The sequence below is a fragment of the Berghia stephanieae genome, chromosome 1 (genome assembly GCF_034508935.2).
Source record: "Berghia stephanieae isolate SIO BIC M18660-M18661 chromosome 1, UCSD_Bste_1.3, whole genome shotgun sequence".
NCBI lineage: Eukaryota > Metazoa > Mollusca > Gastropoda > Nudibranchia > Aeolidiidae > Berghia > Berghia stephanieae.
This window is the reverse complement of record NC_088360.1, coordinates 123555254-123571784: the sequence shown is the minus strand read 5'-3', so window position 1 is coordinate 123571784 and position 16531 is coordinate 123555254. Positions and strand designations below refer to the sequence as shown.

At 36.0% G+C, this 16531-nt stretch overlaps 1 protein-coding gene across 2 annotated transcripts; it reads left to right on the top strand.

The window, feature by feature from the left end:
* Positions 1–72: 72 nt before the first annotated feature.
* On the top strand, positions 73–7771 carry LOC144962984 (transmembrane protein 69-like). 2 transcript variants are annotated; one of them, XM_078896490.1, is made up of 3 exons: positions 102–239; positions 3607–3913; positions 6789–7771. In XM_078896490.1, exons 2-3 carry the CDS (start codon positions 3622–3624, stop codon positions 7202–7204), a joined length of 708 nt encoding a protein of 235 aa, XP_078752616.1. In that variant the 5' UTR covers positions 102–239; positions 3607–3621; the 3' UTR covers positions 7205–7771. The 2 variants fall into 2 exon arrangements, with proteins under 2 accessions (XP_078752615.1, XP_078752616.1); XM_078896489.1 differs by having other exon boundaries at positions 73–239; positions 3607–7771.
* Positions 7772–16531: the final 8760 nt, after the last annotated feature.

Below are 16531 nucleotides of genomic sequence, written 5' to 3'. Positions count from 1 at the left end.
ATTTTATTGGTTAATGCAATTTTTGTTCGCGACGTCTTGGGTTGGCAAACTTTTGGCAAGGGAGATTACTGCAAAATTTTAACTGAAACAATAACAAATAACAAACTGGATACGAAGAGACAACCTCTCTATCCACATTATTTTATCCACAACCTTCGAGCCGAGCGCCTTTAATTGTGTAGTAAAGGTGGAAAGTTCGCTAACTGTTACAACTCGCCGAGGCATCAAAGATTCTTTAGGTAATAAAATCAAACGGCCTGTGTCGCTTGAAGTGATAAACATAATTCTCTTTTCAACATAATCAGTTGGAGAGATTTTTCAATCGATGCCAACTCCAACTCCATGCCCTCTTCTTTCTAATTCTAACTCTAACCCAAACCCCAGGGCCGGCCGAACACGAGATGTCAATTTAAAAATATCGTTTTCTTTAAATCTGAATTGATTTGTTTGTATGGGAAAAATGCTATCTTTCAGATTGTCGCTGTGAAATGTTCTGAGGCAGATATCCTGAGACTGTCTTTGGTCACGCATGTAGTGCTAGGGAACAAGACTGGCATCAAGCATTATTCATTTTCAGGCGCTTTATTAGACTGTCCCTCCAGGAAAATGCCAACCCCCCCCCCCCCCCCCTCAACAAATTATGCCCCCAAAATTTGTTAATAAAGGGAAATTATGCCAGAAACGACAAACTTTTATGCGGCAAAAAATGCGGAGCTTTGAATTTGTTGTTCTGCTGTTGCACTTTGTACATAACATACAATACCGTTTTACATTTACACGCATTCGATAAATTCACGGGTTCGACGAGCAATGTCAGATTTCCCAAATTATATCTTTCATTGTCTTAGTAATATTTTCACGGCATCCACGAACGGTTTCGTCGAACTAAATTTAGACTTACGACCAACACGCTGGCCACTAAGAGTCCAAGAGAGAGAAAGAGCAAGTTCCGTTGTGCTGTAGCCGCCTGAAACTGACCACACGAAAAAAATTAATTAAGAATTCAAGTCATCAAACAAAACGACGATCATGAAAAAAAAAAGTTGATTACTGTGAATTGTATTCAATAGCTCAACCAATGGAATCATTTATTTCCTTGAGCACCGCTAACAAAAACTCACTTTTCATTTTTTTTTTTAATTTGTTACACCGCCTTATAATAGTTTTGGGGAGGCCTTCCGAAAGCTCCCCGTGCTATGGGAAACAACATATTCCCTCAACTAACCTTAAGAAAAATAAAACCTAGTACCTTTAACTAACCCTACTAATAGGACAAACAAACACCCTAACACCTTTACTAAGACTTATGACTAACCCTAATAGAAAAAAAATCCTCTGACCTTGAGCAAACCCTAATAGAAAAAAAAAAATAGGACTGCTTTCAATACTTAACAAACAAAATGGTGGTGGAAAACCATAACAATGGCAAAATTTTAACTTTCACTAATCTATCAATGATCAAGGTTTGTTCTAGAGTTTTTAAAATGCTACTATATATTGGCAAATTGAACAAATAAGCATGTCAAAAAATCCACGGTGAAAATACAAATTGAAAAAAATACGAGGAGCTTTAGGAAGGCCTCCCCTATTTTGGCCAGTTAAAGGCATAGCCATCTTAAGTGCTTGCCTGACCCGAAACAATCAGACCCACAATATGTGAGTATATCTATCACAATATTGTATGTTGACACTGATGATTTAATTGCATTGCAGCACCCTACAACGCTTTGCTTATTTTTCAAGCACCGGATAGCCATGGTCTCGGGCTAGAGTTTTATGAAGGGTACGTGTGTAAACAATTCCGCCCCCCATCCCCGCTCTATTCTTACCGCTTCCCACACATCCTACTATGTCATCCCGCATGCTGTATTGTATGGCGTGGTAGTGTGTGTTTTGTTTGTCGAAGGCAGTAACCCAGGAGTGAATGATATTTACTATTTTGCCAACAAAAAAGCATGAATCTACGAGACCAGGATGCACAAAAATTGAGATAATATTATAGAATGAACGAAATTGAAGTCACTCAAGCTCTTTAGTTCTCACTAAATTGTATCAATCAGACTATAAACGTTTAAAGTTACACATAGTTTTGTGTGCTAGCACGTTATATCTGGCTTGTGGATGTTATGAGTATTTTATCTCAGCGCATAGCTTTGATACTTGTACAGTAGGCTACATCACAGTTTGTGTCTCTTGTCTTACAGTCGTGTTCACGTATTCGACGAACTTTCCCAGCTGTCCCATGTAATTCTTCGAATGCGTTTTGCAAACAATGCACACATTTCAGACAGAGATCTCAACTCAAAACATTGAAAGCCTTTAAAAATTTATGCAAACGACATCTGAACACAAAAAAAAAAAGATCCATTTGAAGTAATGCAACAATTACAGTGGAACTTGGATACAACGGGGATAGTGGGAAAAGCAAAAAAATCCCTGTTGTAGCAAATTCCTGTTGTATCCATGCATAAGGAATTGAAGGGAAGCAATACTGGGCCAAATTAAAAAACAATCCAAAACACAAGGAACACCTTTCAAGTTACATCCCTAAATAAATAACGATTTACCTTCCTAATTGAATAAATCAGATGAAATGACTGTGATTTCCATTCCTGTAACTCCCCACCCCCACCCCCTCCCCTCCCGAAATCACCATACCTCACCCCCTCTACCACTTACTTCAGGGCACAAGGTGGGTTGGAACTATACAACAGTTAATTCGACCTTCTTCCTTTCCTCTGCTGTCCACCCATTCCACTGACATTCACTGTGCACTTCAAAACTCAAGTAGCGCACAGTCCTAGTCCTAGCTTCAGGTTTCAAATAGAGCTCACATAGTCATAGAGCTCTTCACCACCTCACTTCTCATTGGGCATAGTTACCTAATCAGTCACGAGATGCACATCCCTCACTCAATGCATAACATACTGTTATCAATATGGTGATCGGTCAGTCAATCGCCTCTCACTAGCCTTTTATTGCGTTGTTGTGAATACACAAAGTACACAGAGGGATGTCAATAGTACATACAATAACTGCAATTTGGCCACTCCCACCTCATCTCCATTCCAATAAGTTATGTGTGCCTCTTTTCTTCTTGAGTAAGTAGTTTTTCTCAACTGGGTACTAAACTTGTAACTTACCGTAACTTACACCGCTGTTGTTGCTGTGTTCCAAGAAATATTTCCCCGTTATAGACATGCATGATTTATATGCATTATATAGTCCATAGAACTATTAATTTGGCCCAAAATAGAGATTGATTATTTCCTTGGACCAGATATCGTACTGTTGCATTCTTGGTATCCCCCCACCTCCCCACCCCCTCCCTTCCCATTTTTTATGTTGCTCCATTATAACTTTTTGTTCTGGTCCTGGCAATATCTTTATAGAAAGGTTGCACTGTAAATGGAACAGAGCAAAAGTTGGTCTGTCCACTTGAAAATAATAAGTAGATTGTTTGTTGGGGTTGGCTTTTTTTAATTGATCCTGTTGAACACTTAAATTTTTATAAATTTATTATAAACCACATAATTTCTGAATTTTAGCTTTTATGAACAGTAACTTTACCTAATGGAAAATTATTTTTTTTCTTTTTTCATTTAGATAATTGAAATCATCATGGCCCTTCAACTGTTGATGAACTACCCTATGGCTACTGGATCAAAATTTTGCCAGCTAACACATCTAAGACCAGCTCTTTCTCGTTTATTTTCAAAGACATCCACACAATTTGATAAAACCTGTCGAGAACCAAATCAAGAATGTCATCGACCACCCAACAGATCAAATCAATATCTTAAAACTGGCAGTACTCAACATCAACAACTGAAAATATTTCAGTCATTGAAATGCTCACAACCAAGCATTAAGTTCTCAACTTCTGCCTTTAATTGTATAAAACGCAATGAAGGTAATCTTATAAAATCAAAAATTTCGTTTTTTGACTTTTTCAGTTTACGTAGTTTAATTTCCACTCCTGCACCATACATGTTGTTTGGAATCAGTGGACTTATTCCTTTCACTTCAGTTCCTATTTATATGTTTCTGACCTCCACCTATTATCCAATTTTAGCTCAAATACAATTGGTTTATGGAGCTTGTATTTTATCTTTTCTAGGCGGAGTTGCTTGGGGAAATGAACTGAAAACACCAGATAAATCGAACATGAAATCACTTGGTTATAGCATTTCTTTGCCGTTGATTGGTTGGATTGGTGTTCTTGCCTATCCTAGTGTAAATGCCTTCCCTATCATGATTTCTGGCATTGCCCTTGCTGGTTATATCGATGCTAAGTTTCAAGATTATCCACAGTGGTTCAAGAACCTGCGTTTTTTATTGAGTACATTGGTTTTATTAAGTTTAATTTCAACTTTGTTATTCAGTGTGGTATACAGAGACTCAGAACATAAAATGAATGTGGAACAAGATTGATGACATTTCATATTCGATACGTGTATCTTTGACATCTCAAATTGTTAGAGTCAATCTGGACTAGAATTTTGTTCCAAAACAAGTTTTCATCGGGTGATTATTAATATGTGATATCAATGTGTTAGAGTATGGGGTTTTATTGAAAAACGTTGAAGATCTTTATTATTTAAGATGTTTTCCATTTCGTTTTATTGTACACAAAACTTCCTACTTTGTATTCTATCATCATGACTCAGAAAAAAAAGGGAAGTCGGGGTAGATAGCTCTGCTCCCAATGAACACAGAAATATTTAGATGTTCTTTTCTTTTTTTTTTTTCACTTCTCTTTAGATGTTCTTTCCTTTTTTTTTTTCACTTCTCTTTTCAACAACAACAACAATAAAAAGATATTTTGCATTTTAAACTCCAGGGTCTAATTTATTAGAAAAAGAAGCATGTGATATAATTTTGAACTTTTGATTTAAAAAAAAAAAAATTTTTTAAAGAAAGAAAGAAATATTCTTATCGAAGTTTACTTCCTAAGATTGTAACAATGTAATTATTGTCAATAAGTTGTTTTTATTTTTAAAATAAATAGTAAACAGCGTATATCTTTGAATCCGAAGATGCCAAAAATTTTATCAATATCAATTGCTTATGTTTTCATCACAGAGCAGCAATGACATATATTGAATTGGCAGCGTTTTAATCAACATTTCACTTATACAAATTTTCTTGGGGCCAACTTTGGTCTAATTCAGATTTTTCCTTCCATTTTCGGATTATTTAACCAACATTTTAGAGGAAAAGTTTGTTATTACTCATAGAAATGGATATTCATAAAAATAAGACAAGACATGAGTATTTACTTTTTCTTGGTTGCTTTAATTGTAATACTAAAACTTTTAACTATCCCAATCTCTTACTTTTTACTGGTGCTGATATGACCCAAATGTGTTGCAAGCGCCGTAAAACCCTTCATCAATAGTGCATATCTTGTGTATTTAGAATGAAGTTACTCGCATTAGCTGCTATAAGTATTTATTTTTTAAAGAAAAATATGTCACTTCATTAAGTTGATATTTATTTTAGTTTCTGACTTTGTTGATGTTGATTTATTTGATTGTTTTTTGTTTAATTGCTTTTTGGGGGGTTTTTTGGTTAGAATTTTATTTCAGTTTCTTTTTCTTCTTCTTTTTGTGTTATTAATATGTATACTCTTTGTCATATCGTATTCAAAATCTCACTATCATGAATTTAAAATTAGATTTCCTTTTGAACTAATTAAAATCAGTGACTATAGTATTTGACATTCAATGGCTTAAGTTCCATTTTCTTTTTTTTTTTAAGACCCATTATTCGCAAATTTATGAGAAATATAAGTTAATCTTTTGATTATGCATAGGCTGCCAGAAATATGTAATCCTGCTATACGAAAATTAGTAGCAAGCAATGTTATGATATTTTCAATATACAAACACCTGGATAACCCCATAGCTGTAAAGTAAATGATAAATCATCAAAATCAATACAATCATATTGAAACCAATCTCCCAGTTTAGATAATACAGTCCACTCCGGATAATCGCAACTCGGTTAATCGGAACATTTCCCAAGAAACGGAATTAATTCTATATAAAAGTCACTGGTTAATTGCAACAAACTTCGGTTAATCGCAACAAATTTTCGTCCTAAAAAGTGGTAAATTCAATAAATCAGTCAAACAAAATATCATGATTTAATTTCATTATGGAAGAAATCGTGACAGGTTGAAAAATTGAGAGTGAGTGGGATTTAATGCTAATGTAGTGTGTCACCATTCGATTTGAGACAAAAGAGGGCGTGGCTTTGTAGTACTGGTTTGTGATGTCATCTGTGGCCATAAGGGGGCTGGGCATAGATTTTACAAGTAGACAATGACAGTTGTAAAGAGAGAATGAGCGTTATCCTGAGCATTGTGACAAACGAGTTTGGTAAAAGCTTATTGTCTCTCTTCACGGCTAATCTCTTTGACTCTTACAAATGTTGAGAACCAAAGAGTGAATGTGAATCAAATCTGAATAAGATGTCGGCTTGCACCAGAGCTGCTTTTGCTTGTGAAAATGAATACAGGGATGCCATGTGGCTTTTGTTTCAATCAAATTGCTATGTCTGTGGTGGACTAAGAACTTTGTTTACAACTATTTATTTGAGTTTAGCATATATATGTGTAAAATGTTGCAACCGCGGACAGGAAACTCAACTTCGGTTAATCGCAACATTTCCGCTGATCCCAAGGTGTTGTGGTTATCCAGAGTGGACTGTACTTTTAATATGTTTGATGTGAAGATAAAAACAAACTATCAGTTCTTATTTCATATATATTATTCCCAAAGGGCATAGTGATTGGTCTGGTGGTATTGACAAAATCTACAAAATTGTAACAAGATTGTATTATTTAACGATCGGAGGAATCATCTCCTACCTTTTAATGTACATGTGGTTTCATAGACGTCAAGCAATAGATCGCCTCGAGACTGCTGTAGCAGAACATGAGTTGGCTGTGCGGCAGCTTGCATCACTTTTAGAAATCAATTCGGTTACAACAATTCAATTTACTGACAATAATACTCTCCAAGGAAGTGAAGAGGAAAATGTTGCAACTGTTATTGACACACTTCAAGAAACTGAAGATGAAAATGTATCTGTGATAATTCCACTAGAGGAGGAATCTGAGACTATAGACAATGAATCCTATGTAACCTATCCACTAGGAGAAAAAATCGTTATTGACTCAGAAAATGACGGATAATAAGTATAATTAATTATACAGTGGTCTCCATTTATACGCATTCGATTTTTAAGAACGATTCGACTATGAGCACACTCTGTACATGAAACAAAACTTTTATTATAAAAATTTACCCCTTTATTATACACTTACCCAAGCATGCTCATTTTCCAGCCAGTTTTTTTTTAAATGCTAGAATAGATAAAATTAACCATTCCAATAAACATTGCAGATCAATCGAATTGTTCACATCCACCTATTCTATCAGTTCTGCATGAAACATATCCATACTACATACATTGGTTAACACCTACGTGATGAAAAGGGCAAATCAGGTCCAACATTGAAATCTACAGTGAAAGCAATCGGCGGGTTTTGGCAGAATCTTTGGAACAGCATGAGGGCGGAGTAGGAATTAAGGAACACAAATCAACTGATCCTGGTGGCATACCAATACCTGGAAAATTAATGAAAAACTGCTTGGACGAAATAGCACCTATATTGACACACATTTTCCAGAGTTCACTAAGCAAAGGTAAAGTACCCGATGATTGGAAAAAAAGGACAAATAACACCTATTTACAAAAAGGACGAAAAAAACTAAAGCAGATAATTATAGACCAGTATCTATTACATCAATCACCAATAAAATACTGGAACATGTCATATTTTCTAACATGAATCAAATAGAGGCCAATAATATTTTAACAGAATCACAACATGGTTTTAGGGAGAAAAAAAAGGTCATGTGAAATACAACTGATCGCAACAATCAATAAGCTAGCAGAAAGCATAAATTAAAAATTACAAACTCACAAAACATTCCAATGGATTATGTCCTTCTTGACCAATCGAAGACAAGTAGTTGTCGTGGATGGTGAGTCATCTGAGTCAGACCAAGTGGTGTCTGGTGTTCCTCATGGCACAGTTCTCAGCCCCCTCCTATTCTTAATCTACATTAATGATTTGGCAGAAAAGACTTACACCAGGAAACCAGCTGAGATTGTTTACAGCCTTCTATATCGAACAACAAAAACTAAACGTGACACAGAAATTCTTCAAGCCAATCTAGGAGGGCTCTTTCATAATTAACCGAAAAATGCCTGTAAAATCCGCGTTTTTTATGCTATCAACAAAATTCTTGCACGTCTTCATACCTTGACTCGTCCTTCATTTCTCTACGTAACAGCCAAGTCTGTCGACACTCTTCTGCCAACGCCGCACCATGGAATAGATACCCTCTCGGAAGAAATTTCCGTCAAGGTTTTGTAGCCATTTCCGCACATGGTCAACAAGCTCTTCATCGACATCAAAGCGCTTTCCTGCCAGCTCACGTTTCAGTGGCCCAAAGAGGCGATAATCAGATGGTGCGAGGTCTGGACTGTGTGGTGGGTGTGGCAAAATCTCCCATCCATATTTCTCTAGCCAACCTTGCGTCACTCGTGCTGTGTGGGGTGTAGCGTTGTCGTGTTGCAAAATGACCCCGTTGGTCAACTGCCCTGGGCGCTTTCTGCGAATGGCCTCCTTAAGCTTGTCAAGAGTTTGGCAGTACCTTGCAGCATTGATTGTTTCTCCAGGTTGTAAGGTTTCGAACAGAATAACACCACGACTGTCCCAGAAAACAGTTCCCATTATTTTCTTTGCTGACCGCATGACTTTGAATTTCTTCGCGACAGGTGAGGATGGATGTTTCTATGTCATCGAATCTTGCTTTGTTTCTGGGGTGCAATGGTGCAACCAAGTCTCATCACCGGTGACTATGCTGTCAAGAAAAGTCACATCGTACCCGAGAAAGTCTCCGCCGGCGTTGGCAGTATGCCCGTGAACCCTGCGTGAGCTCTTGCTTCTTCTCAAAAGTTCCCTGCAGATGTCCAATCTTTGTTCTTTATGATTGTCTGTCAATTGCTTAGGAACCCATCTTGCGCTGACTTTTCTGTAGCCAAGTTCATCAGATACAATTCTATGGGCAGAAGTTTCCGAAATTTCAAGACTGCTTGCGATTTCATGAAGTTTCAACCTCCTGTCTTGACGAATAAGCTCATCAACTCGCTTCACATTGTCTTCTGACGTCGCAGTTATCGAACGCCATCTCCCTTCCCTGTCTGTCAATTCGGAATGGCCGGCTTCAAACAAATTACACCAGTGATAGACTTGTGTACGGCTTATAACATGCTCACCATATACACTCTGAAGTTCTTTATGAATTTCGGTAGGATTCAGACTTTTGGCGTTCAAAAAACGTATGACAGATCTGATTTCCTCCTTTGACCAAGTTTCAAGGTGGGCCGCCATCTTTAAAATCGTCTAGAAATTCATTGTGCAAAATGATGCACTTCATAATTTCTGGGAGTATCCGTAAGGAAATAAAGAATATCATGTCGTTTACAGAATTAAAAAATCTCCACTGGTTGCTGAGCAATGGGCATTTTTCGGTTATTTCTGAAAGAGCCCTCGTAGATAGCTTACAATGCTGGGAAATAGAAAATAGCATGGAATTCCATCCCCAGAAGTGCCAGGTTTTAAAGTTCACAAACAACAGAAAAATCATACATTCAACATACACAATACAAATAAAATCACTACACTAGAAGTGAGCAAGGCGACATATCTATGAGTAACAATAACCAACAAACTAAATTGGAAAGATCATGTTACAAATATATGAAAAAGAGCAAACTCTACCTTAGGCTTCCTCAGAAGAAACTTATACGACAGCTGGAGGGAAATAAAGTTAAAGTGCTATAAAGCCTTTGTTAGACCCACACAAGAAAAGTAGCTCTGTCTGGGACCCGCATTAGAAATCCAAGAAATCGATCAAATACTACAAAACAGAGCAGTGAAATTTATAAATCAAAACATAAAGATAAAAAGCGTGAAACTGATATTAATCTCGAACCACCACAACAATAGAGAAGAAAGCGTGACAAAGTAACAATATTTTACAAAGTCCTAAATGATCAAGTTAAATTACCCATCTGTGATATTCAACCTAATAAGAGGAAGTCATCCAAGTTTATGGTTCGCCACTCAAAGAGGGGATGCCCACTTGTATTTGTTCATATCATCAACATTAAGACAGTGAAATAATCTTACATCTCCAATGAAAGAAAAATATTGTGGTCTAAGGAATCTTCAAAATTTGAAGTTACAGACTTAAAAGGAAGAAGAAGAAGAACCTTCTGTCAGTATCAAGTCTCACCAATGTCGTATTGTTGGGGTGTAACTTAGATGTACATTGATGCGATGCAGAGAGTAGAGCTGAAGGTGGAGGAATACGATGAGAAAGAAAAGAGGAGGCAGTGGAGAAATAGGATGAGGAGAGGGGTGATGATGAACCAATAGCCACAAAGTTAAAAAAGTAATCAAACCATTAAACTTTACATATGACAGTTGTTGAGAACAGGGTCGGGACTAGTGCAGAGAAATAGAAGCTTGATTAAATTATGAGTAAATATACTGAAATATTTAGATAAATCAACAGGTCACAATTTTTTAAACCCCTTGTCCCAAACCTTCTGAATGATGTCGTCACATAATGTGACAGAAGGATTGGTCTAACTTTCAAACATCAAAAGAAAAAAAAAAGAGAAAAAAAATTCAATGACTTTTATATGGGGGAAAACATGTTTTTGACGAGTGGGAACTTAGGGACATTTACTTAGCACTAAAAATCGGAATCCGTCCATAAGCATGCTCCGTGATTATAAACAGAGACCACTGTATAAGAAGAAAAATGTTGAAAATAAATATTTGTTTATTGTAGTGCCTATGTCTATAATATGTCATATGAACAGAAAATTACAGATGTGATATAAATACCACGGTAAATTAATAATAATCTAGTTTTCTTTATGCCCAATAGTCAAGTTTACAATTTTTAAAAGCTTTTACATGTGTGATGCACCCATATTATAGCTTATCAAACTAAATGATCCGCTTCTTTTATTGTCATTTGCAATGGTCAACTTTTGCCAAAAGCATTCATTTTTACTTTTTAAAACTATTTTCTGAGCTGTGAGTTGACGTCTCTCTCTCTCTCTCTCTCTCTCTCTCTCTCTCTCTCTCTCTCTCTCTCTCTCTCTCTCTCTCTCTCTCTCTCTCTCTCTCTCTCTCTCTCTCTCTCTCTCTCTCTCTCTCTGTGTGTGCTGGCGTGGCCTTGAACTTCCTTGCTGAAAAACACACTCCTCCTCTAGCACGACAAAGCCCACTCTGGCATTAAGACCCGTGGTGGAAAAAAATCATTTTGATGACAAACTTGCTACTACTACAACTAGTATCTTTCTGCTTCGTTCAAAGAGAAGTTTACCACCTCTAGTGTAAAACTGCAGCTAATACACTTTGAGGTAAGATTAAAACGTGTGTTTAGTAAGCCTCTCCTTAAACTTAAAGTCATATACACTGCTGTTAATTATAAGGCCTTAATTGTATCAGCCAAAAGAGCATTCCCGAGGATAGTCAGGGGTAAAAAAACGGCTGCTGATATGTTTGAGTCCTGCAATGAGGGACCTTCCTTCTAAAATAATATGGCAGCAAGAGTCTTCAACTGCCTAGGTAATGGCAATAATAGATGTGCACTTACACCTTTTCTGATTCTTAGAGAGCAGAATGTTAAGAGTAAGAGTCATTAGTTACGTTAGTATTGTATATTTCCTTTAAATTCTGGGATACAAGGGGTTGTCCAAATTATTTATACAGTAGTTTTCTACTAGGCCACCTTTATGCGGTTAAAACCACACTTGATTTAACTGGTAAAAGGAATTTTCCTCAGTTCCGAATTAGTTTCCACGAAAGTCAACTGCATCATATTCAGTTGTGTCAATTGGCTTGATAGTATGGTGTGTTTAAAGGTGTTAAGTTTTTGTCTTTCCCTCTTCCAAAGACTTTTTAATTGACTAATTTTAGAAGTTATTAAAATTATGATTGCTTTTCTATTTTCATTTTCGATATCAATGATTTACATAGTAACATTGCATGTTTTCAAGGAAATGGCTTTAGTTAGGCCCGTGTTATCGATAGAAGCACAATAGTAAGCACTGCTTACCCAGGTTACCAAGAGTCTTGCCTAGACAAACTTCAAAATGCATTCATTAGTCTGAACAAATGGAAAAAAAAATAATGATGAATCTGAAATTGAAGAGAAGAATTTGAAGAGAAGCAAGTCTTATTGTGCTTTCGTCGTGACATGTGACCTGACAAGAGGAGTAAGAGAGAGAGAGAGAGAGAGAGAGAGAGAGAGAGAGAGAAGGGGGGGGGGGGTGGCAATACTAGTTCAATGGTTACATCCAATGACTTCTAATAATAGAGAAAAGCAAACTGTACTTTGCTTCTGATAGCCTCTATATTCGAAGTTTAGAAAACTGGGACGACCAGAAATGACAACATCCCAAGAATCATTTACAAGTGAAGTGATAGGGAGGGTGCAGTTTGTTCTTTTGTGTGTGTGATTGTAAGTTTGTGAGCGTTGTTTTGTGTTTAAGTGTTTCATGGAGTCCTGATTTTAGTTTAATCATTGATTGTGGATGTCTCGTCGTTAGAACTGATGGGCCTATTGTTGTCTTATTAATTGTGGGACACTTGGATTGTGACTGTTAGACAGGCCTAACTTTGGTTTATGATTTTGTTGATATTATGAGAAAAATATACATATATACTTGTCCAAGGAAAAAAAGTCATCGCACATGCCTGGTTTTAGTGCTGAAAAGTTTTATACAGAAAATGATTGGTAATTTTTATTCTTATATCCTCATTTTCTTGAAAAGAAATCACAGGTGACTTGAGTTCTAAATTATTATTGTTTTACTCTGTCCCTCTTGTTCTGACTTAATCTTGGCAGCCATTGCTAGGATAAGTATTGGTTTAATTTTAACCCTTACAGTACGAGTATGACAAAATTTCTTTAAAATTTCATTAATTTCTTTAAATGTCATAACTTCCCACATCTATAACAAAATACAAATGATTTCACGAAGTGGAGTAAAAGCGATGCAATTCGGGATTCAACTTCAAATACATATAATTGTGGTTGTTCCCCAGAAATGGTTATTGTTTCTAAGTTATATTTTATGATTCTAACAACGGTAATAGTATATATAAGGATACAAATGTATTTGTTGCATACATGTTATCTCGTGATGTTTAAACCATTCTAAGTTTTTGAAATATTAAAATTTTCAAGTTTTGATTTTTTTAAAGATTAAATAAAGTAATTTATATTTTAATATTGTTTTGTTTGACTTTATGTTATTAGCTGTATTGGATGCCACTGACTTAATATTATAATACTCACTGGATTCTAGCACACCGCAACACAGCACGAAGGAACTGGGTGGCTGAATTTTATCTATAGTCTATATTATGTCATTACCTCCCATGAGCATCAGATTTTGGCATGCTTCGATTCTAGTCTAGCACTAGCACACTTTTTGGCTTCTCCTAAGAGCGTGCTAGAATCCACCAAGTACTGTACCAAGCTATTGATAATTACTTGTAGTTGTAGCCTGAAAAAGGAGAGGTCCTCAATATTTATCTGCAGGCTACACTATTTGTAACATTTATCCACTTCTCCTATTCACTCATAGCCCACATTGCAGTCAGTGCGTTTGTAGTGGACAATTCATCATTAAAAGCCTTCATTAATCTTAAAAGATGAGCGGGAGGGGTGGGCCTACCCATTGAGACAAGAGTATTTCTTAAATTATAGGTCCAACCTTTCAGAAGGACCTCCTAGTTTATATTTGTCTCTGAAAGGATGGGGGGAAAATGATAGGGATAAAGCTTAGATGTGGGTTTGAACTTGGGACCCTCATCTTGAAGTCAAAGTGAGGAAGACACAACCACCATGGTATAGCAACACATTAATTTTCATCGAACTAGGGACAAATTCAGTATATTGATTGTCCAATTGAGTCTTATTAATCATGTTGCCATGCGCTTAGAGTTAGAGCCCTACTTGAAAGAGGAATAAGTTATGTGCTGTGCTTTGACCAAGTTCTCCCAAAATCTCAGTCATGCCCACAAATCTGACTGTTTCCATAAGAGTAAAGGATTGTAGAATTGGCCGAGCTGAAACCTTGAAATCTCATTCACAGACCAGGACAGACCACCACATTCAAGAAGATAACAAATTTAGGGGAATATCAGTGCCCGCATTAAAAAAAAACAAAAAAACTTCCCCGCTACCACTAAATACCCCTTTGTCTTTATTACCGCCAAAATGGCTGCATGTCCCGTCTTATGTCCTTTATAAGAGAGAGAAACAAACGCAAGACATGATAAATTAATGTAATTTTATTGATAACTTAGATATAATTTCATAGTAATAACATAAACAGAGTCATATATACAAAAAGTATTTTTACAATACATTGTAATGATTATAAAGATCTGAACAAGTGTGTATGATAAAATGATAATATAGCTACATAAAATTCAGATCAATAGTCCCTACCTAATATGTCCTAATAAATGCACACTATGCATGAGGATGTGAGCATAACTAGGTACTCACACTCGCACATGACGATTTTTAAAACAATTACGTTATGGTTTGTTTCCTATATCTTTTATTGTGTCTTATCAATGTGACAATTCTTTCCACTACAATGTCGAAAACGTTCAATTTTAAACACTATGTTGAGTAGACTGATTAAAAAACAATAATATTATCATTATCATTGGCCATCATCCCTCATGCTTTTTATAATCTCATAACTTAACAGTCATTGGAAATCTGAAGTTGTGTGTTAAATTTGGCATGCCCATTTATTAGGACATATACAGTATTAGTATTATATATGAAACCGCTTAATGTTAATCATAAAAGAACTAACAATTTTAACCAACAGAGGTTACATTTATCTTTGTCAAAAAACCATGAGTTTCTTTAAGGGGGAAAAGAAGTTTGATTTATTTATTTATTTATTTTTTTGTGGTGGTTTTACAGCACTGTCCTAGTGACTCTTCAGCACCAGTAAAAACATCCCACAATCCTGCAAATGCAAGATAATATTAGACATTTCTGCTAATTGTTGTGTTGAAGACACAAAGGATTACCATAATATTATGATACTGAAAAAAATCCCCCGAAAAACAGCGTAGCAGCTAGTGCAAACAATAGCATTGCTACATATGCCTGTGTTACTAGACACTAAGTCTTGCCATCTTTGAAAGTTTTCATCATTTTGTTTTGTCGAATTACCACAACCCATCTAATCTTGCCAATTGTTTCAATTATCTAACCAATAATTGATGAAATAGCAGACTTCATGCATTCACCGTTCATATCTTTTGAGTCCCAGGACAATAAATCGAGTAGCTGACCCATTGCAGAATAAATTTCTGTTGAATTATGGCTGATTAATTATTGTTATTTATAAATTGTAACAGTTAAGTATCAATCTAGATGTGTACCTATTTACTCAGTTAACTTTGCAAACTTTTACTTGTTTTGATTTTCTAGATTTTTGTTAGAACAATGGATCCACCATCTAATTTCAGCAAATGACATGCTCATAACATTCTCTGTGACTGGGATTTTTCGTTAAATCCAGATGGGGGTAGGGGTGGGTGTGGGGTCTTATGATGTCGGTTGACAAGTGAAGAGTAAGAAGCATCAAGAAATGGGATAAATTTAAATTTAAATCGTCTTCTGCAACTTCATATTTTGGCCCGTCAACTTATCATACCATGCTGTTTTCAACACGTAAATGGCTTTTTTTTAAAAACAACTTTATAATCTTTTTTGAGAAAGATTTCTCCTGATTCTGCCACTGCCAAAAATTCTCTTTTGGTAGGACAAAAGCAGCTGCCGTAGCTAAGTGGATGGCGACTGACAACTGACACAGCAAAGACAATTAACTGTGAGCCAAATTACTGTTATAACTTTTGATGAAGAACACAATGCAATGACCGACTTGGTTAGTATTAAGTAGTTACCACATGAGACAATTTATAAATATTCAAAATGGATTTCTCTGACTATATTCATAAATCATTCTGATAGTCATGGAAATCACTTTTTAAATTATGAAAATCCATACATAAATAAGAAAACAGGGGTGAGAATGACTGGTCACTAAAAAGGAGCGCTAGATCAAGAACCATCCGTGCAAAAATACCCTATAAATTTAAATTTCATTAAAATTTATTGTGATGCAATCCAAAATGTGTGTGTCAGTGAGAGAGAGACAGACAGAGAGAGAGAGGGAGAGAGAGAGAGAGACAGAGAGACTTCTCAAAGTGAATATAGTGATAGGTACAGAAAGATTAAAGTGAAAAACTAACCGAGGTTAAAGTACTGAGTGAACTTTATTATTAGGTGTGTATGTGCTTTATTTGTTAATCGTAAAT

What these genes read in the sequence shown, in the direction of transcription:
- LOC144962984 (XM_078896489.1), top strand. Translation starts at nt 3,622, where the DNA reads ATGGCCCTTCAACTGTTGATGAACTACCCTATGGCTACTGGATCAAAA.